At 36.6% G+C, this 23,470-nt stretch overlaps 1 protein-coding gene across 3 annotated transcripts in view; it reads right to left on the reverse strand.

The window, feature by feature from the left end:
- Window positions 1-464: 464 nt before the first annotated feature.
- Galphao (G protein alpha o subunit) overlaps window positions 465-23,470 on the reverse strand; it is a 147,937-nt gene continuing 124,931 nt past the window's right edge. For all 3 annotated transcript variants that reach the window (XM_065221699.1, XM_065221698.1, XM_065221700.1), the window contains exons 6-9: window positions 15,702-15,830; window positions 12,143-12,272; window positions 4,987-5,140; window positions 465-4,915 (exon numbers count right to left, since the gene is read on the reverse strand). In XM_065221699.1, the coding sequence (XP_065077771.1) occupies window positions 4,728-4,915; window positions 4,987-5,140; window positions 12,143-12,272; window positions 15,702-15,830 (601 nt within the window). In that variant the 3' untranslated portion in view covers window positions 465-4,727. The remainder of the gene's footprint in view (window positions 4,916-4,986; window positions 5,141-12,142; window positions 12,273-15,701; window positions 15,831-23,470) is intronic.

A 23,470-nucleotide genomic window follows, 5' to 3' on the forward strand; every position in this document is an offset into this window, starting at 1 on the left:
TGACTTAAGCTTTCTCTGCAATCCACGTCGATACTGAAGAAAGCAGCGTTTCGCAACTCGTTTGTATGCGTGATTGATCCTGACATAGTGACGTTGAAGGGATATTGTGCGGTACTTGGTGAACTTCCTAAGAGCGGTTCTTAGTTTTTATTCGCACCCTGCAGGAGGTGCATCGTTACTACAAGTTTGGAATCGAAGAATACAGGCAGAGCGGAAAGAAGATAACGAGGATATCAAGCGGCTGGCGATCAACACAAACGGAACGAAGAAAACACGCTGCATATCGTCACCTTGGGAACTCACCTCGACCCCAATTCAACACTGCATCGGAATAATGTTATTATAGTCAATTGTAAAATGTTTTGGCTCCATAGAGATTTATTTTAAGACAGTTGAACATTTCCAATAAAAAAGAACAAATTTGATAAAATAGCTGTGATAAAGCAAGTGAAGAAGGCAATTCATTTCTAGATAGTTTTATGACTTTAGTGGCTAAAACGCATTTATTTGTTCCGATTTTTTACATCACACATAAAATTACATACACATTAAGTTAAATATATATTTTACCTTTTTGTCTGTTCTCATTAAAGTGTTGTTTTTTTGCAACTCTATTGTATTTCTTTTTTCTTTCTTTTTTTTCGTACAGAGTGATGCTTCAAGTAGTTGTTTTTGTTTCGCTATTTTACTGACTTTCATTTTACTTGATTTCTTTTTTTTCTGAACTATTTCCCTTATCAATTAATATTATATTACTTTTACTTTTTAAGGTTGTATAGCTTATGATCGTTTTACTTTTTGTTTTGTTTTGCGTGTTGTTCTTTTTCTTCATTAACAATTTGTTGCTTTTTTCAAAAAGGAAAAAAACTGTGTATGATTCACTTTTGCGGTTTTATTTGAATAATAATGCAATGATGATGAATGTCTAGTTTTGTTGCTTTTCTCTTGCTGATTTTAACCACGTTTGTGTGTATTGTTTTTCATGTATTTGTTTGATTTTATATCTACGTTTTGTTTTGTTTCATTTTTTGTTTCGATTTATGACTACATAGTTAAATTTTGCTTTGTTCACTAAACGTATTCTTATCATTCTCATTTTTTTTTAAATAGTGCATCGACAACTTGGTTTCACGATTTTTCCCCCTTTGTTACCATCAGATAAGAAATAAATAATGTGCCGTTTGGAAAAATTGATCCAACAGGCTCGGTATTTTAGAGCCTAATTTCTAACGCTTGTTTTTTTTTTAGTAATTTGGGTACTTTTACTTTATTAATCATTCGTCTCATTTGAATTTTCATATTGTTTATCTCTTTGATTTGGAGATGATGTTGTTTGATATAAGTTTTTTTTTTGTTGTTGTTGGAGGTTTGAAGTTTATTCTCTGTATTTTACAGTACTATTCTAGAATTTTTCCTTTCAATCTTTCGATAGTTTTTTTTTTGTATTTTGTTTGTTATGACTTGCTTTTTTAAGCTACTAAAACTATGCTTTACTTTCTCGTTCTTTCTACTACTTAGGTTTGTTTTCAAAAAATATACTAATAATGTTTTGTAAGCGGATATATTTCGTCAAATATATACTAACTTTTATTTTATTTTTCAATTGGTTTTATAATAGCAGCATTATTTGGAAATTATGCATTGAATGGATTTTGTATTATTTAGCTAAATGCGCAAGATTACCATCTTATGTTGTATTGATAGTAGATCAAAGTTTTAGTGAACAGTGTTGTTTCTGACGAAAGTACAATGTCATAAATGATAAATTAATCACGAAAGCATCAATCAACAAAGATTATTGATTTGATCGTGTATTTATAATGGCTTTGGTTTTTAAATATATTATTAAAACGAATCGGCGTCTGTTTGAATCGAACTAAATCTAATTGTTTTGGTTGCGCCATTTTTTATTTGCCGCAAGTGAAGATTTGGTAATAGATTCAGCTGCGATGACTAGATTTCAATTTTGGTTAGATTTTTTTTTTCGATTTCGCAAAGTTAGAGCGAGTTTTAGAATGTTGAAAAAGATCAGTGATTTGCCTGTCGCGCGATGTGTCTCGAGTTTCTCGGCTGCTGTGTTCATATGGCTTTTATTCACGAACTGATACAAAAAAAATCGCATCTGTGTTGTACTACAATTAAACCAACAAGTGGAACGATTGTCAAAATCAGTTGAAACCGATAATTAAAGCTGATAATTTACGTACAATTCTAACAACGCAATGCAACAGTTTAGAAAAAATAGAGATTACATCTTATGGTTGATTTCTAACACATGTTTCATTTGTACGAAGTTATTATTCATTTTTCTTAAATATTGTTTTGGTCGTTTCATCGGTGTTTGTTTCACTTGGGTATGTACTCGACGTTCGACAGAGTGTAACTAGATCGAAACGGAGCTATCACGAGAGCTACAAGAGATGAATTTCATAAAACGGATTTGTTGGTTTTTGTAAAGGAATTTCATTTCTAGTTGTCACTAGATTATTTCTATGAGAACGACAAGTAGGACATGTGTGTAGTAACGTACAAAATCTAGTACAAACATACATTTTCCCTACAAAATTGGCACAAATGATGTCATGGTTCTTCCTCTTTTAGTTATGCATAAAATGTGTGCTGGCATTGATCTCATTTTTCTAAACTGTATTCGGCTTCATGAATCCTACGAAAAAGCGGCATGATTTGGCGTGTTGTGCGTTAAGTAACGTAGGTATAACATTATGCAAAGTTGTCCCATATCAGAGTCAAAGGTTTTTTTTTTGTTTAACTGAATTTCAACCTCAGTGGCTCATAATTTAACTATTTTCCTGTGCGTATGATTATTCGCAAACACGTTGATTGCAATGGAGAATGATACTAGTTAACCAACAAATGTCCTTCAAGCATATCGTTTGTCAGAAGTTTTAGAAACTGTTACGTGCGTTCTAGTGTGCAACTTGAAATGCTGGAAAAGCATCTCATTTCCATCTTGGCCTACCGAGCATGGTATTGGCGCAAGGATAAATAATACTGAAAGAATCAGGCATGCATAGCTTGATGGATTGTTATCAAATTTCCGGCCGTGGGGCAAATGTTTTCTGTACACCAAGGAATGTACGAAGAATAATACTTGTCTCTTGTTTGATTTTGTTGTTCTTTGTTTTTTGTACTCGATGTTGTTGGTATTTGCCACGGGGAAAATGTTCTATTGCTGCTATTTCTAGACCAACAATTGAAATAGGCGGAAAATAAACTTATAATATTTCTCGAGAATCAAACAAACTCACGCAAACTAACAATGCAATTCGGTAAAGCAAGATGGCTCTATCAAATGTTGTCAATCTGACTTTGGTGTGTTTTGGTTCTTGATAAAGTTACGTTTAAAGCCATTGTTTACGATGGGTTGTTCCGCCTATTTCAAATGTTGATCTAGATTTTTTCACTGCTGACTTTCGATTGGACGATTGTGGTGCACAATGCATGAAATAAGTGAAAACCTAAGACAGGAATGTATGTGTTTGCTAAATTGTTCAAACTATAGCCATTTGCGATTTTGTCCAAGCTGTTATTCCGATAGTGATCTATAACTGTGAAAGTATTCTCTATAAAGTATGAAAGGAAAAGCGAAATGACCATGTCATGCTTGCAATAAATAAATGTGCGTGATTGAAGTGTTTGTTTTTACTACTATCGCATTCTATCTTTGGGTATGTTTAATGATTATAATCTTTAAATTATAAAGCTATTTACAAACTACAGACCCTTATTACAACGCCTGCAAAAACGAAATATTATGGCATGGCATACTGCTTCTAGAGCGATTGGATTGCGTTTGTGCCTCGCATCTGGGTTGCTTTGATCAAATCCCGTTCGCCTGACTTGCTGTTTAAGGACTACCGTCGAAAGCGTTATAGTTTTGTTTTGTGCTAAAATCAAGTGTAGCCATTTCGGTTACATAAATAAATATAAATAGAAAAGTAGATCTGTTACTCGTCATGTGTTGGGTAAAATATACAAAATAAATAAACCATTTATCCAGGACAAAGATGTATAAAAAATACAAATAGATCTAATTTATGCGGATACTTGTACGAGAAAATTGGTTCTTGTATGAGTACGATTTGCTTCTGCGTCTATACTTATTATGTTGTATAACTTTAATTATATGAGCGCTCAAGTGAATCTTGTGTTAATAGTTGCGTTAATGTTGCTTTTCTTCAGCACTTGCTGCTCCTGATGATCTGGGGTATGGATTAGTCATCCCACGTCACGTTTTGCAGTAAAAATACTTTCGCATCGTCGTGAATCGTCCAGGGGCATGCAAGCGTGAATGTGTTGTGTCTGATTACAATTAATCGAAAGGATACTAAAATATGTACTTTTTCATGAACACTGATATTCATACTTTTAACTCCACCTTCCAACGTTTGTTTACACTTTCTCTCTAGTAATCTCATCTGCAATCAAATCTGTGTCCCAAGCAAAAGACACTCAAGCTCATCTTTGTCCTAATGAGACCACTCAAACAATTTACTGTTCCCTATCTGACTTGCCTAACTCCATCCTAATATAAACTTTTCCTCTTGATTCTTGCATTTCTATATACTTTGTAATATTTATAGTCAAATTTGTAATAAATACCGTCGTCCACATCTGACCATTTCCCAATTAATGCATAATAGTACAAAAAAACGAAAAACAAAAACAGGAGGTTTGCTCAAACCACAGCCCCAGTGTTGGACTTCTTAGTACAGACCACATCCTCTCAGATTATTGGCTATGATAACATCGGTTACGGCGTCGAACACAAACTGGATATTGTTGGTATCCGTTGCACAGGTCATGTGACAGTAGATCTCCTTTGATGTGGACTTATTCTTAGCCTCGAACTGCGCTTGGATGTACGCCGCCGCTTCGCCGTATTCCTGGCCACCTGTTTCATTCGAATAAAAAAAAAACCATGTTAATACCCTGCTCAAACGTAAATATTTCGGGTTCACTTACCAGTGTACTCGGGGAAGCAGATTGTTAGTGGACTTTTCCGAATTTTCTCTTCGAAGAGATCCTTCTTATTCAAGAACAGAATAATTGAGGTATCCGTGAACCACTTGTTGTTGCAGATCGAGTCGAAAAGCTTCAGCGATTCCTGCATACGGTTCTGCAAGAAAAGAAGTGGAAAGATTTGAATTATCATACCGGTGCACCTTTAAATCCTGGAAAAGTTGTGAGATCAAGTTTTGCTTTAAACCATAGATTCAAAAACATACAGAAGTGCTCAAAAGTAATTTGACTGTTTTCTCCCCGAAATTGTAGCCTGTTGCAATTTTACAAATTGTTTTTTTTTTGGTTCTACAATTTGCTATGAATACAGAAGCCTTTTGGAAACGAGTCATCAGTAAAAAAATCGACTTGCTTATTACTTCCTAACTGGAACTTTCACTCATACTTCGGCATACGACATCGGAACTTTAGCACACAGGTGGCAACTCTCCGATGAGACCATGTACTCATGATCCCATCCTCCAACAATGTATCCTTCTAACCTCGAGTAAACTGCAAGTATTCAACCTAAATCTTGCTACATTTAGATTCAATATTGAATCACGGCTCTGTAAAGCTCCCACGATGGAGCTTCTCAATTAAATTAATTGTAAAGAAAGAGAAATTACGAAATCTTTCACTACGCGGTGCTAGTGTACATGTCCGGCATAGGATATCCTTAAAATCCTGGCCATCTAGGAAGTTGCTGTCTCCAGTCCTGTAATTATTGTAGGTACTTAAAAAAGGCTTGCCTTTCATCATAGCTTCAAAATTGAGTGCTTTTTATAGAACGTCACTCAAAAAAATGTCTGTATTGCTAGCCCAAGAATCCACTTTTTCCAGGTGCTTCCACAGAAACATTCAAAACCATCTACACGGATAGAAATCTCCTTATACCTTTTGGCAAATTTCTATTACTGATTATTCATAAAATGTATAAGTCAACTAATAAGCAAACGCCTTGCAAAAAGTTAATGAAGATGATGTGTCAAATGAAATGTATAAGCGGTCACACATACCTTTTATGCATTCTTATAGGACATATGTGGTTTGTCTTATGGAATGTATAAGGCTGATGTTTTGGCAAAAATGTATAAGTGAAACACATGAATATAATAATTGATTTTCGTTTCGTGTAGGGGAATTTGCGTATTCTCGGCAACCTACACGGTTAGAAAAAAGTACCCAATGGTCAGTTCACTTTTACCCACTTTTGACTAGTTTGTCTCCTTTTCGCCTTCTAATGTTGTCAAAAACGGAGGAGCAAAACCACCCAACAGGGGTAGTAAAGTGTGGGAACTCAACGTTGAGTATAATCATATTTACCTACTTTTGGGTACAACTAACTTACTATTGGGTAGAAAGCTAGTGGAAAATTCCATACGAATTGCACACAAGTAAATGAAAACTACTTTGGTCCGCTTTACCTACTTTTGGGTTCCTGCACTATAGTGCCGAGATGAGTGAAAAGAACTTACTTTTGGGTACTTTTTCCTTACCGTGTAAGCAGCGACCATCTTTCTATAGCATTTTTCTCTCATGAACGCACACATATGCAGTATTGGTTTGCTTACAATCTTTTGCTGTCGGCTGCTCTAACAATTTCAGTCGAAATAATTGTCAAAAACTGTTCACACAGAAAAACAAAACTACCCACCGCTTGGGTTTTTTAAACTCAAATTTGAGTTATTTGACCTCTGCCCGTTTCATTTCCTCTCGCTTTTGTTGTCAAAAATAGAACGAAAGATTCGACTCAACCGTCTAGTTCCGTACAAGAAGCCAAAATTGAGTAATATGCGATATACCCAAATTTGAGTTAATTGAACTTAATTTTGGGTAGAAAAAATTGAAAATAACTTAGCGATGGGTAATTTTTTTTGCCGTCCTTAAATGCAAACTACTTTGAGCCGGTTTACCCAAATTTGGCTTATCGTACGGAACATGGGAGATGAGTGAAAAGAACTTAATTTTGGGTTGTTTTGAATTTCTGTGCAGAAACGCTTTTACAAAGCTTCAAACTTCTCTAGTGAGAGCGACTTTTTATTCGGCAACCTTTCTATTTGAGCTGCGTCTTAAACAGCTGTGCTTTCATCGGCAACTCGAAATCAGCAGCAGTTTGTAGTGCGTGTGTTTCATTTCAAGAAAACCCTGCTAGATTGATTTTTCTCAGTGGTAAAAATATAATCAAATTGAAGCTGAAAGCCTAAAGAATCGTTTGAATGCATTCAAGGAAGTGTTTTCGAAAAGAAAATCCAGTGAAATTAGCGTTTGAATTTGGGTTTCCGAAAATAGTCTGTCATGCCGAAGCCGTCATTTTCCCTATTTAAATGAAATATATTTGAAAGATTTGTGAATCAACGATCCGTCATTAGCTCCAAGTTGCGAGCAAATTGTGAACTAATCCACAATAGCACAAAACCTGTCGCAAAATGGGTTTGGAAATTTCTATGCGACATATTTCAGTCACAATCAAGTCGCAGCAACTTTTCGTGACGGAAGTACTATCACCGACGAACCGCCGTGACAGCTCATAGAAGCTAATTTCAAAATCTTGCCCGAGACGCCAAATTTAAATTACGTTAAACACTACCGCCATCTAGTCATAAGATCACGTCATATCATGAGCAAGGACCCGAACATACGTTAAATTCATATTGACTCATTTGACAGATCTGATCGCCCGTTTGACAGATCGAATCGATCATTTGCCAAATTGAATTGCGGACAAACGAAATGCTCCAGTGGCATGTCGGTTCGTCGGTGGTACTATTTCGGGTGTGTCCACCATTCTGGAAAGTTTTTGGTCACCTGAACAACTTTTCCTAAGGCAGCAACACTACCCTCAGGTGGGTTGCAGACATTCAGATAACTTGATCATATGTTTTAAAAAATTAATAGGATATTTGGGCGTTTTAAGGTTGTTTTGTTGTTTTCAAGATTGTTACTATCATTTAAATTCAGAACTATTGTGCCGTTTTTAGGACATTTTGGCAATTCCACGACCATTTTGGCGCTTCAATGCCAGTTTTGAAAGTATAAGCCATTTTTAAGCTGTTTAAATGCCAGTTCTGTGTTGTAGGTTTTAGGAAAACATGAATGAATTTTTTTGACGTTTTAAAATTATTTATGAGATTTTAACGTGAATATGGCCTTACAACATTATTGGTATTCAGTTTTATGAGAATGTTAGAAGATACTGAGAGATAAGCACATAGCATCGGTAAGAGACGTGTGTGTGTGAGAAAATTTGTGAAAATATCTACGGGCATCGGTGGGATTCAGTTTTGGTGGGTCACGAGCTTATGGGATTTCTCAAAGTGGGCTGCATGAGCATGAGCATGATTGTCCGCCCACGGTTGCTGCTCTGTTAATGCCAGATTAGCTGCATTTATACAGAGAACCAACAGATGATGTTTGGGACTAACATTCATCCTCAATGCATAAAAATTCTGGAGATCTAATGTTTAGCAATACCAGCGCCGGCCGTGTCCGAATGCATGTCAAATAGGGAATTGGAAGCAATGTGTTGACGTGATACTCACTGTGAAGGAAACCAAGAATTCTTCTTCATGAGAAATCACTGGGATGTTGGATGTGGGGAAAGGTTTGCAGCAGGGATCGTTTTGGTAAATTAATGCTGATTGTAGTGATTTATAATAGATACACAAACACACACACACAATGAATATTAGTGGAGCTGCACTAGGCAACTAGTGGATACCACACCGTGCCAACTTCACTACAAGCCAGGCTTCTTGAAGCTTTCCTAAACCTTATTTAAAAAAAAACACACACACACACACGCACAGCCTTTTAAAAAAATCTCCTTGCCAAAAAATCACACACACACTCGCGCACGTATGACTATAAACAGAACATAAAATGATAGTTCCCTCAAAATCTTTGTTTGTCTATGCCTTTGCAGTTAAATTTACAACTATTTAAATTCAATAAATGGAAAGCTCAAACCAGATTCTTCAGCTGTTTGTGACTATTCAACACTGTTGACCATCATCATCACAAGTAAATAAATAAATAGGAACGAACTCACCAAATGAATCCATGAGCAATGGATGAAATTGCATGGCGCATCTGGTTCACCTTTCGTGCTTGAATCAGGTTGATACCCACCAAGCCCTTGACCGCTTTCTCCACCTCGTACTGATGGTACTTTTCAACTGAATTAACATGTTGCCTCTGCTTGAATACACCTTGATTCATGGTGATACATTTTAATCAGGGAGGATTTCCTGTCTGTGATCTGTGATCTTATTGTAGTGTTCATATTTTCATATCAGATCAGATACAACTAATATAAAATGTCACTAAAGGAGTCCCCAGGAACAGCACTTGTGGGTCGCTTCTCCGTGGCGTTGTCGCAAATGAAAGAACGTCGGGGGTTTAGTGGGGAAGTTTGTTTTCGGAGCTCCTTCTTGAACTCCTTGTTAACGGCTTCTGGACCGGGGTGTGATGGTTGATATTTAATACTGTTTTAAAAATATGGCGAAATATATTTTCCTATTTTTTACTCGTCAAAAAAATCACAGCGGAGAAAATGCACGTCAAACTTGTTCAAAAGCACAGCCTACTCTCTCGGAATTTCTCAAAGTGGGCTGCAATCAACAAAAATGTGAGAGCCACTGTTCTAGATGATCAGTATTTACAGATATAGCACATAACGGAAAATCACATGCATAGTAGTGCGACGTTGTGAAAACTTAAGCGTCTTCAATGTGGAAGGGCTCAGTCACCAATTTTTTTTTTTCCAAAATACAGCAACCTACTAAATGTCCAGGATCATAAAATATTACATGATGCAAGGGACAACCAAACGAAGTGATTAGCATCCATGCCGCACATGCTAAAAGTCACGAGCAGAAATCAAATCCTCAGACAAGCCCAGAGGATCTAAAATGTGTTAAAGTGACTAACGGGTGTCCACAAAAAAAAATGAGAATGAATGGTCCGCCGTGTGGCCCACCTTAGCCATGATATTGAAACATGACCGTTGAATGGCTGCCACATCGATTTTCCGGATGCAGCTTTTGATCATGTTGGTGAGTTGCTTGGTGTCCTTGGCCTTCCAATTATACTTGTATACCATGGAACTCAATAGACCGTAAAAATCCTCGATAGGACGGCATTGTGGCAGATTTGTCGGATTCTGGTCTTTTGGCACATATGGTATATTTTGGCTTTTCGCCGTACTTCCGGGTCATTCAGCGGCATTGGGATCTCATGGTTTGGATTTGCTCGTGTATACCCGCAAACAATCTGTCCCCATATGTAGTTCACGGATGCCGTTCAGTATCCTATCACCCTTATTCTCGTTTACGTTCGAAACGTATTTTCCATAAATAAAAAAAGGTTTTGTATAAACAATAGGGGTATTTACATAGCGCATCGTAAACATTTACACTATTGAAAAAATACCAGGGTCCATTGAAGTGTAATCGAGTTTACGCATTTCCCAAACTTACACACTTACGATTCTAGAAGGAACGAGCTTGATTAAAAGAAATTGTGTCAACGATAAGGAAATTTTCCTATTATTTACAACCAGAAATTATCAGTAATTCTTAGAAATAGTTGAATTGATAGATAAGCTGGTGAACTGAAGCTGGAAAAATGTGCAACATGATTTATGTCGCCGACCATTCTATTTTTATGATCCCTGTTGCAAATGAGATCCGTCTCATGCCATTAAATAATGACCAATCTTGTGTGACATGACGATGGACAGCTTGTGTTAATTCATCGTAAGCCACACGCATAAGTACAACAGATCATAAAGCAACCAACGAGCATACGTACTCAATGGAAAACCATTAACGCATTGACCACAATGATTCAATTTAAACGCGTCATGTTTACCCATTCAACCATATAGAGCTACTCTCGGTGCAATCTGGAAGGCAGCACGATTGTTGGATACGATGGCTACAAATGTTACACATCGTAGCTTGAACTTAAGAAAATAAAAATCTGCGAATTTGACCAGCGTGAAGCGTCATAAGCGACTGTCAAAAAAGATGTAAATTAGACACGGGCTCGCTAAAACGGTACAAGGTCTGGCCTCAATGAAAAGGTAATATCCATATAAATTGATACTAAAACAGTGTACCTTCTGATGTTTAGAAATCTGGGTGCAATTGTCACGTCCACTGAGGGTTGCAACCTGAACTTTTGAACAACACACAAAGGATAGCCGCTAAACGCTTACTATTGAGTGAGTCACCCGGGGGTTGTGCAAGATGGTTTGCTTTGTGGAATTAATATCTTGGTGATATCGTTCGGCGACATGGCTTATTCCATGTATTTTAAGTACAAACACATAACGCGTTGGTTGAAATACAAATGGTTGTACTTGTTAACACTTATCAAATTACTAATTTTCTGCTAAAATAAAAAAAGACACGCAGTAGGTGTTAGCTTTAGCATTTTGTTGTGAATTCGGTGATGGTTTTGTCAATACCTAGAGATTATTAATGTTTACCTAATTGGTGGTGCAGAGGATTTGGTTTTCATTTTCTAGGCACGTTTGAATTCTCTTTACATATAAAAACGTGATGTTATTTTAACTATGTACCACAAGTACGTCACAAGTTTTAAATATTAAGTAAAATACATTATTTCTATAATTCGAAAACGAATCTGGTCATGCATGTCAATTGTTTCAAGGAAATAAGTTTTGCGAGTGTAGGACAATACATGTGGGTTTTAAGAAAATAACATAAAATGTTCCTACGAGTCACAAACTCAAAGGGAAGGGAACACGTGTTTAACATTTTGGCAGCCACATTCATTATTACGATCAGGTTTCAATGCCGCACTTTTAAACACCTTGCTCATGGCATCGTTATATGGTATGCAAACAATGGTACGTTAGATTACCATCACGTTGCACAGCACAACAGCTAGTGATACACATCAAATAATGAATATTATTCTACACACTGTTTCGTTACTCTTTGGTAGCTTATGCAATCGATCTTTGTTTTGTTTAAATCTGATCCCCACCCGGTGCAGCGTGAGAAATAGACTGTTTTATGTGTGTCATTGAAGGTCACACTTATAGCGTTCAACGACGGATGGTAAAGGGGTCATCAATTTCACTTACCGTTGTTTCATCTTCATGTAACACCTGATCATATTCTGACATGGCAACGCAGAAAATGATGGCGGTGACGTCTTCGAAGCAGTGGATCCATTTCTTTCTTTCCGATCGCTGTCCACCGACGTCGAATAGTCTGGAAATAGATTGAGAAAATAAAATATAATATCAACCGTGATAAATAAAAAATTATAAAATAATTCGCTAAGTTAATGTTAAAGTTAATGAGATTATTGCTGCCAATTCTTATTCAATTGGAAATATTAAACAACAATTAGTATAGCAACGAACCACTATTGAAAAGACCTCATTCGAATAGAGGATTACGATTTGCATCTTCAATTGAGAAAAGCTTGAAGTTATTCAATTGAGTGAAAGGGACGGCCCATGAAATTTGTTTTAGAGGTTTCAAACCTCTACTCCTCCTACGTGCCACTCCCTAAAAAGATAAATAATAATAATACTCCTCGACAATCATCCATACGAATAAAAAAAAACCTGTATGGACCATGGACACTAAACTCTCCCCGTGGTATATGGACAGCCCCTAGAACATGGGGACAAATTGAAATTTGATCGACATTCCGACGGAAATCCTGAGTCAATCCAATGAACATTATTTATGTTCGACACCACTACGCTTTTAACAGATACCAACTTCGTAATGACCCGAAATTAATAAGACATTCGTCAGACATGAGCCCGATATACCGTCAACAACTTCTTAAAATTGATCCGACAAAGATTCGACATCGGATTGACATGTCAAATCTGGATCCTTATTTGTTTGTACTGTTTCCCCTCAGAGTCCACTGGTATATATGAATTCTTCCCAGTCAGTGCTGAGATTTGTCATGGTAATTGAAAGACGTCACGTGATATCATCTTTATATTTGGCATTGTCACTGGAAGAAATGTTCTCAGTAAAAACATCGTCAAAGATTCACCTGGTAACAAATAGTGTAATTTAGAGCATTCTGTGTCACATTATTGTTATCCCGGCAGTTAACGAGATAGATGCTTGTTCACTTTAACTGTTCCATGGAATTGTTTTGCTTAGTTTATTTAATTTCATTACTGAACATGTTTGTCACTGACAGGATTGTCACTGACAATTGACATGGGTTCCCTTGAAGCTGACTTTTAGCTCGAATGAGCGAACGAAGCTGTTTTGTCAGTATCATCGTGTATGGTCAAGATTTTGCAGCACTGTTCCCAGTATTCGATAGTAGTATTTACAAATCTCAGGTAATCATGTCGCAGTAAAATGCTGGCCTGGCTTAACATGTTATAAGGCTATTTTGATGACATATTTCTTGTAGTTAATTATTATAACTTGTTATAAGACTGAACATTTTTTTTCATACGATTTGTTTTCGAAGATCAAACCAGGAACACTCAACGAACGGCATTCACTAAATCAAAAAAAAATCGTAAGGCAACCTGTATCAGAAAAAAAATGAACTTTATGTTCATGATTTTTTTATTTTAATTTATGCACAGTAAACGATTTAAAAGGTCTCAAATATTGTTTGATGTGTGCCCAAGGTTTTCAATATTTCAAAAGTATGCATTTTTCATAAGCTAAAAAAATATTTCAAAAGTATGCATTTTTCATAAGCTAAAAAAACGTTCATTGCACGATCCTGTCAATCTCCCGCCCTACGAACATCGCTGTCAACTTTTGGGCGTTGATACATTAGAACGTAGACGCACTTTCGCTCAGGCATTGTTTGTAGCTAAAGCATTTTTGGGTGGTATCGACTTTCCTAGTATGCTAGGAGAATTACAAATTTATGCTCCAGAGAAATCATTCCAAAAAGGGATTTCCTACATCTTAGCGCGCACGTAGCAAATTATGGCCTGCACGATCCAATCAAACTCATGTATACGAACTTCAACCGTTTCTACAACGTTTTCGATATCACCATTTATACGGCTGATTTTCGAATCCGAATTCAACGGAGTGTACACGAGAGGTGAACTGAATTGAAAAATGCATCAACTCGACGTAGAATGATGAGCAAAAATTGCATTATGCAATAGGTGAGTGTTCCATTGCATTCAAAGCTGAAGTGCTACCAACATATTTTTTTTATGTTCTTCGTATTCAACTTGACGACGAGGTTTTCCTGGACAATGCCAATTATATATGTTTATGCTTCGACTTTAGCTTATTTAATTATATTTTCTAAATATGTATTGTGCCACTTTTGCTTTTCGCCATCCAATATCTAAATTTCATTAAGACGACATATAGTCAGATGAGATAACTAGGGGAATTAACTTATTCTCATCAATCTAAGCAGCGGCCACACTTCTATTAGCAATTTCTCGGAGTCACGCACACATATGACGTATTTGTTTGTTAAAATTTATCTGCTGCTTGCTATTCTATCCATTCCAATCGACAGAATAGTTCAAAACGGGTTTTAAAAAGTTTTTACTACGCTCCACACTTCTCAGGTGAATGTGACTATTGTCGGCAGCCTCTTTTTCTTCGGCAACCTTTCCATTTGACCTGCGTGTTAACCAGCTGTTCAATTATCAGCAACTCAAAATCAACCACATTTTCGAGTGCGTAACTGGATTGCTCAGTCGTAAAATGTAATCGTTTGAATACATTCAGCAAAGTGTTTTGATAGGAAAATATAGTGAAATTAACGTTTATAGTTTGGATGTCGAAAACAGTCAAATTGTTACCGAAGCCGAGATTTACCCTAGATAAATAAATAAAACGGTAAACCAGAACGGAATTTATGAAGAATATGAATCACGGCATGTTCAATCCTCTGCCAAGAAGGAGGGTTGCTGAAGCCACCACCATTGGTGGTGTCAGCACTGTAGCATACAGTTTTTATGCTATGTTTATATGTGCATTGACGACACGTATGCGTTAAAAAATCTTATGTGAATAATAATTAATGAAACTTGATTTTTTCATGATTAGCTTGCCTAATTTAAAAACTAATATAATTAATATTTAATTCCTACATGCAAGCGCTTGTTGAACATTTATCACGATTATTTTATCGCGCAACAAATCAAACATCTATGTGGACGGAGCATAATTTCTCAATGTTTGCATCAGCTGTCTTAGATTCGAGCCAAAGAACCATCAACTTTGGCTTCAAGCAAAATTTTGGTGAATGACGTTTCTGCCACCGGAGTGGGCAATGCCCACTGGGCTCCACTGGGCATGTGGATATGTTGTATGCATACAACAATATTGACAAGCCAAAATAATATTCAACAGAGACCCGATCGAGGACACTCTGCAGTACAAACTTCGCTCACTTGGGCTTTTTGGTTTTAGAATAGAAAATAAATCTGTGCACGTCCATGGGGACAGGAAAATATTCGGAAAGGAGTATCGAAAACTGTTTACGATTCGTTTATCTGGACATTTGATTGATTATTATGTCTAATTTTCAACATAATAAGCATGTGTGATGATTCTGACCAATGCTACAATGTTAAAATTTACGTTCTATTTTGAGCATGGTATGCATTGATAATCAACTTTAAAAAGTGTCCGGACCAAAATTGTTATTATATTACTTACTTGAAGTTTAGATTTTTGAAGGAAAAATGCACTTCCACGATACCGGTGGTTTTGACTCGTGTCCTCAGAATATCCTGTTCAGTAGGCTGATAATCTTTCGCTCCCAATCGATCCAGGTCGTCCAGGAAACTGTAAAAGAAAAACAAAAAGCAAATTAAACACTCGTTTAGCAACAAATCAAATAATACGATAACAAATTTATACATATAGATAACGACGTAAATTCAAATGGCAAACGAGCTTTTCAGTGTTACCACATTAGTGCAGTCACAAATAATCATTATGCTCTAGTAATTTCATTTTCTTCGTAGTTAGACCATTTCAATGAAAGAACGGTGCATGTTGTGGTTAAACCAGTGGAACATTTGTCCATTTTGCAATATCGGCGCCCGACAGGCCTGTGTGTTGTTTATGTGCCGACGACGGGTGGCAGGAGAAGATTCACAAGTACTTTATTATGGTCTTTGGGATCGCAATGCAGTCGAAGCATACCTTCATAGTGGGCTGTATGGCAAATTCTGTTAAGTCGTTTTTTCGTGCATTAATTTGCCATACGACGAGGAGCTTGATGTTTTCCATGCATTGCGTATAAATATATTAGCAGCGTGGTGGTCATAAACATGAATTTCAGTCCGCGTCGTTGGCGATGTTTCACCACACCAAAACCGGGCAGTCGATGCAGCGTGGGTATTCTTATACCTTTCTACTCCAAACTGCGAGCTGTCGGACAATCAAATGCTTTCTGGTCGGGGCCGGCAAACTATTGCCATGCAGAAGCCTTACATCATAAGATTGCCAAATTGTGGATCTATGACTCCATGGATGGTTTCTAACAGACGAATCAGACAAAGCCTCAAACGGTTCGCTTAATGACAGACAGCGAAAGAATTAGTGACTGATTTGCAATTCTCAGTTGCTGTGCGGCAAAAACAATGGTTCGGTGTCTTTTTTTATACATAAGCATTCATAATTGAGTAAAGTTTAGACATTCAAACAGTAATGACCAAGCAGCTCTAGACAGATACTAATACACCACTGTTAAATTAGGGACAGCATGCTGGAATTATAATTTATTTGCGAATAAGTCAGCATGAATTGTTGTATGCAGAAGTCGATGGATGGAAGAAAGGTATCTTATATAGGAGTGGTCTTCAATTGAAATTTTTAATTGATTCATATTTATGTTTGGTACTCTAGTTATTTTTTTTTCTTTAACAAATCTTTCATTTTAAAAAAAGGGTGGAAAGAAACAATTACATTTCACATTTATTGTTTTCTTATATTCATAACGAAACTACATTAAACTATCAGGAATACAATTTTCTTCTTATTTTTGGCTAATTCCGTTGCTTCTAGAATTTATTAATAATTGATAATTGAGAGCTTTCAAAACTTACAATAACTGCCATTACATTTGTTGTATGAGACATATGCAGAAGATGTAATAAATCCAATCTTACGTTGGATGTAAGAGATATTTGTTTTGCGTGTAGATATTGCAATCGATTGCATAAATTATCATCCACCCGTAAATGGAGGGTTTACTCTAAACGTCATACCATAAACAGACGTTGAATGTGCGTTCCAACTATTCTTCGGTGTGGTGTGATAAGCTTGACCTTTGATTGTTAGCCCATTTTGGTGAAGACGGACGATATTTAATGACAAAACAAACTTCCGAAGCATGGTAATTGAAGCAGTTTGGAACAGTAAATAAATCAATATGGTGCTTATCCAGATGACATAGTTCAGGGTTCAGTTCATTTGATCAACTAAAAGCACAACCTGATAATAACCAGATTGATTAAATATTGACTCTACGAGGTTACAACTGTTCAAAGTCATTTGTTTGAAAGCGCGCATCAGCGTTTGGGTGTTGGTTTAAGCGCAATCACGGCACTAAAATTCAAATAATTTTAGGTAACAAATCTATTTCGGAAAACAATACATTATGTTGAAACTACGATCGAATCACTGATCAAGGTGATTTCTGATCCAACGAACCCAAACTACTAACAAAATCTCCTGGTATGTGACCTTTGTGGGGATGCAGAGGTGTGTTTAATCTCTAATACAGCAAATGCCACTCTAATATTCCTTTCCTACTCACACTTGATTGCAAGGACGTGGTCGGCACCGTTATTGATCTTTAAAATATGGAGTCACTGAACCTCGTACAGAATGGACGGTTACTTCCAGCCCCAGTCAGTTGATTCATTAAGCAATTTCATTGATATTGATCAATGCACTGCCTCAAACTCCAAAGGGCCTGGGTTCAATCCCAGTCGGCGCCGCCGGGATGTTCTGAGACATAACATCTGTGATCACGCCTTTCTTCGGAAGGGAAGTAAAGCCGTTGGTCCCCGGTTCATGAGTTGATGAGTCGATAGGTAGGGTCCAGGTGTGGGAGCTGCCTCCCTGGCGTTGGTAGCATTGGTACTCAGTACGGAAAACAAGATAGCCGAAAAACAAATCAAGGAAAAAAAAACATTGGTATGCAGTCGGTCTAACCTAAGCTGAGCTAACACTGCTGTTTAATGTTAAATTGTGCATAAATTTACATGAAATATCAGGGCCTCAGATAGTCTAGTGAATAAATGTACGGTATTACCAAGCCGGAGGCGGTGGGTTCGATGCCCTGTCCGGCCAAGAAAATCCTTCGGGTTGGATATTTTCTCGACTTCCCTGGGCATAGATCAGGGTTGATTCCAATCTCTTCGCTATAACAATTAGATGTTACAATGATATTTTGTACTTGTAAGTTACAATAAGAAGTAACACATAAAACCTGTAAGCTTCACGTTCAGAGAGTCACTATCAGTGATTTTATTATGCATGAGTGTTCACTAGGAGCGAGTGCTCACGAATCTTAAAATCGCGGATTGAGACCTTCGGAAACTAAAAAGTGACAACTTTTATGTGGAAAACACTTTCAAATCTCTTTTTGTCATTTGCCAGTACAAAATATCATCTAATGGTTTCATTATTCCGAAAATCATTAATTTATAGCGAAGTGAGTGGAAGCAACCCTGGCATACAGCATCATTGTGCTTGCCACACAATATACAAATTCATGCAATGATTGGCATAGATAGCTATCAATTGATAACTGTGGAAGTGCATCTAGAACACTAAATTGAGAGCCGGAAAAACACTCGCTACTTAAGATTAATAAGCCTAGAAGATGAAGAAGAACATCTTATAAATTTACGGTAAATCTAGTGTTAATAATGTGTTAATAATATATTGCAGAAATTTACATAATTTTTCAAACGAACCGCGCAAAAAAATAGCAGATCTTGAAATCCAATGATGAGTAGCCAAATGGTCATAAGTACTTTTATAAACAACCACGCAAACTAATACTATCAACAGAAAGGTAAAAAAATATTCTATCTCATGGTAGTGGTACTTTGCGTGGGTGAGCTAGCAGTTCCGACAAATTTACATTTAAATTATTTGTTTACATAATTACTTACGACCTGGGAAGGAGATCCAGACACGAAATATATTAACGTCAGAAATAGCCAAACATAAACTATCACGAACTCTCTTCGCGAGGAATAAAACAGTTAATTATGTGTTTTTTTTTAATATTTGAATAGAAGGTGATTGCTATCAAACGTAAAGTAGGGTTTTTGATCTAATTCCTGTCCTACTAGCACAACCCGCGCTTTACCTCTCTTTTTTTTAACGGGTTCGAACAAAAAATTTAATATTTCTGTCAAAGATGAGTTCTAAATTTATTCACCTTTCCATACGTACCGTTGGATTTGATAAAGAGTCAGAAAATGTTCCAATATTGTTTAAAATCTAATACTGTTTCTTGATTCTAAATTCGTCCTACGAGTTTCTATTCTGTCCTAACGCATTGAAACGCAATTAGATTTTCTTCGTCCTACGGATAAACGTAGACAAAGGGGATTCGCGAGGACCGCTACTTTTGTTTTGAGAACAATGAGCGTAAATATTTATATAATGCGCTCTAATAGGATTTATGCTGTAGCTAATGAACTAACGCATCGGAACAAACGTATTATTGATTTGTGCACGGTGAAATCGTTGATATTATTGATCTTTTCTGATCGATAGAACGGAAATCGGCGATTACGACGAAGTAGCACTCTACCCTAATTAATAAAAAAATAGTTAAGACCGATCTATTCAGCGGCGCCGGTGGTGTAGTGGTAAGCTTGGTTACCTCTCACGCCAGCAGGCCGGGGTTCAATCCCAGTCGGCACCGCCGGGATGTTCTGAGACATAACATCTGTGATCACGCCTTCCTTCGGAAGGGAAGTAAAGCCGTTGGTCCCCGGTTCATGAGTTGATGAGTCGATAGGTAGGGTCCAGGTGTGGGAGCTGCCTCCCTGGCGTCGGTAGCATGGGTGCTCAGCACGGAAAACAAGATCGACGGAAAACAAATCAAGGAAAAAAAAGCTATCTATTCAATGGAACACATTTTTTACCCTTCTTACAAAAAAACTGTATACATATCGCTTGAAAAACCAACGGTTGATCTGAGGCCCGGAGGGCCGAGTTTCGTATACTAATCAACTCAGCTCGACGAGGTCAAATAATGTGTGTTTTTTTAGAGTTAGGGGGAACTGTATGTGTGTATGTACGTATGTGACGAAATAAAGTAAGCCGTGTTTCTTAGTAATTACTGACCCATAAAATAGAAGGTACTGTGTGGTCCCTCCAGTGAATATGAGTCATGAGTCTATTATCATCCTGAATCATGCTAATCTCATCATGGGATGCCTCAAATCGCCTGAGAATTAAAAAAAAGATCAATGGTGGTCATATTGAGCGTCCAGGATCAACATGTTCCCTGTACCACAAGGGAAGTGGCCAGTTTCTGACTTGAAAACCCATTAAATCATATCATGTGCCCAGGATCACATTGGACATATCTTATTTTCAAACTTGCTCTAAATTACTCTTTGACTGTGTTAAACCCAGTATTCGGAAAATCATTCTCAAATCTCATTCATTGAACCTCCCTGAGTTTTTCCGAACACTGGTTAGACCCATGTGTATCAATTTATAGTGCTCCAAAGGCCAAAAAGCTATCAAATGAACAAAATAACTAACGGGATCAGTATGACAGTTGTTTGCTACACAGCAAAAAATAAATTTTTAATATTTCATTCAAGAGGATGCACTTCAATAATGTCGAAAATCTTATGTAATTTATTTATTTATTTCGTCAACCAACGTAGACTAGTACATATTAGAATACAGTTTTGTTTTCTTAAATTTATTTATTTATTTCGTAAACTTTGGACAAAAGGTTAAAAGTATAATGTTGTCTTTAATAAAAATTAAGCAGTGTCAGCTTTCCTATTTTTTATCAGTTATAATGCCTTATGGAGTAAAAATATTGTAAAGTAAATGGTTTCGCAGTATTGATTGTAAGAGGCCATCATGCGGTTTAATGGCCCATATTTTGCATAATTTGTACGATGATGTTTTATGGCAAATAAATTTCGATTTCGGAGTTGCCGAGTAGGTGCATGGAAATTTAATTTTGATAAAAGTTCTGTGGAGTCAATGCGTTGCGAAACGATATCGTTTACAAATGAAACCATTGCATATTCACGACGCTCTTTTAATGTTTGTATGTTTATAAGCATGCAGCGTGCTTCATATGATGGAAGAGGAAATGATGTCCAACCTAATTTACGAAGAGCGTATAATAGAAATTGTTTTTGTACGGATTCTAATATTTCTTCGTGCGTGATTGAAAAAGGAGACCATACAATGCTGCAATATTCCAGTATTGACCTCACATGAAGTGCATCCATTTTGATGTGATATCAAAATTATTTGTTGCTGTGTATCTCTGCTGCGCACGCTAGTGATTCGGACATTTCTAAGAAGTATCCATGGATACCTTAGAATGTTTTGTATAGGAATATTCAAAGAGAATTTAAATAATATTATGTAGATAAATTCAAACGAGTATTTGTAAGAACCATTAAGCATTGGGAAGAGTTGTAGAGAGAATTCTTAAATTACAAGAACATTTTATATTACAAAACCATAATTCATTTTTGTAAAATCTTGACAGGAAATTAGAAAATTGAGGAATGATTCAAAGGAAATTCTTGAAGAACTATCAAAGCAAATCAGTGAAGAGTTCCAACGATATTTTAAAGGTAATTCATACATAAGAAAAAATCCAATATCGTTTGTGCATGGTACCCATTTATACGGCATGTTATCTACATACATTGCTGCTTGCAACTTGAAATTTCAAAATTCATTATTATTTATTTGAGTGAGACCGTCTTATTTTGGGCGCAGGGTTGCCATATAGCTTCATTTATTTGGATTTATCCAGATATTTTTTCTCTTTCCTGATAAAATGATATAAGCCTTATGTATCCTAATTTTTGTAGATGTACTCTGATGCGGGCGGCTAGGTTCGATTGCGATCCAGATAAACAGTGAAAATTAGAGGAAAACTGTGAAAAATCACCGAACTGTTTACTGAACGTTCAGTTGTTGAGATTTCGGTAAAATTTCATAAAAATCTGTGACATAATCTAAGTGTGTAAGGACCGTTGACACTCGCTAATCCCCACTTAAGATGGCTACATAGCTTATGAACAGCTCCATAAGTAATGTTTAACCGAATAATTAAAAAGGCCATGGTTTAGCAAACGATACCTGATTTTCGAATGTTACTTTGATACTTACAAGTCTGTCCATATTCCGTCAACATGATACCCGTCTCATGTTTATTTTTTATATAAAAATCGTACTGTATTTAAACTTTCTAGGATACTCTAAAGATTTTGCAAATAACCTATAACAGAACTGCTTGCTTTCATCTGGACTATGTAGGTAGGGTAGGTGTAATAGTAGTGTATCTATAGGTGTAGTATGGGGATTGTTTCGGAATAATGGTTATTTTTAATCGGTAGCTCTCCTAAAATAATGCAGATTTGCATATATAAAAAAATTAGCCCTAAAAATTGGTTCCTATAAGAAAACAATGCGTTTCATTATTATAGGAACCAAAGTTAGAAACTTCCACTACTACTGGAACAGTGTTCCTATAGGGGTAAAATACTCTGGTGGCCCGAAAAATAGCCTTTCTTCATCTTCATCATCTGTTAAAAAAGGAAATACGTAGGTTTATTTACTCATGAATGTAGTTTAGCGGTGATTTTTTTCGTTCCAATTGGACCACTCCCGTGACCACTGCACCCGGTGCTGCCAGACACTGCCCACCGAATTTTCCTTTGCGGCGGGTTAAAAAAAATCTCTTGTTTTTTAGATACATTTTCAATCGTAGTAGGATTTTTTCGATATGTTGATTTAAAAAAAAATGGGAACGATTTGAAAATAACGTCATTTTGTTCATACGAAAACTGAAGACAAAAGTGTGCACCAAAAATTGCATTTTTTGAGGTATCGAAAATCGGCTAAGTACGCAGCTGGTGAAAAAATAGTTTAGGATATGTTATTTCAAACGGATTGCAAATCGGATGAAAAGTTTTTGAGATATCACCCACGCCAACTTGAAAAATAATGTTTCGAGAAAAACGCGTTTGAAGTTTTGAGACGTCGGAGCGCGGGCCAAGACCTTGGTTCGCGTTTCGGCCTATTACTTTCGAAATGAATGTTGGACGGACTTCGGCTAAAATTTCCTATAAAATAGACATTCCAAACATTTTTTTAAACCTAAAAAATCGATTTTTGAAATCTACAGAGTGTACTACCCCCTTAATGAAGGACAAGTTTATGAAAAATTTAAA

The sequence above is a fragment of the Ochlerotatus camptorhynchus genome, unplaced genomic scaffold (genome assembly GCF_037179485.1).
Source record: "Ochlerotatus camptorhynchus isolate MF236.1 unplaced genomic scaffold, CSIRO-AGI_Acam_v1.1 ptg000146l, whole genome shotgun sequence".
NCBI lineage: Eukaryota > Metazoa > Arthropoda > Insecta > Diptera > Culicidae > Ochlerotatus > Ochlerotatus camptorhynchus.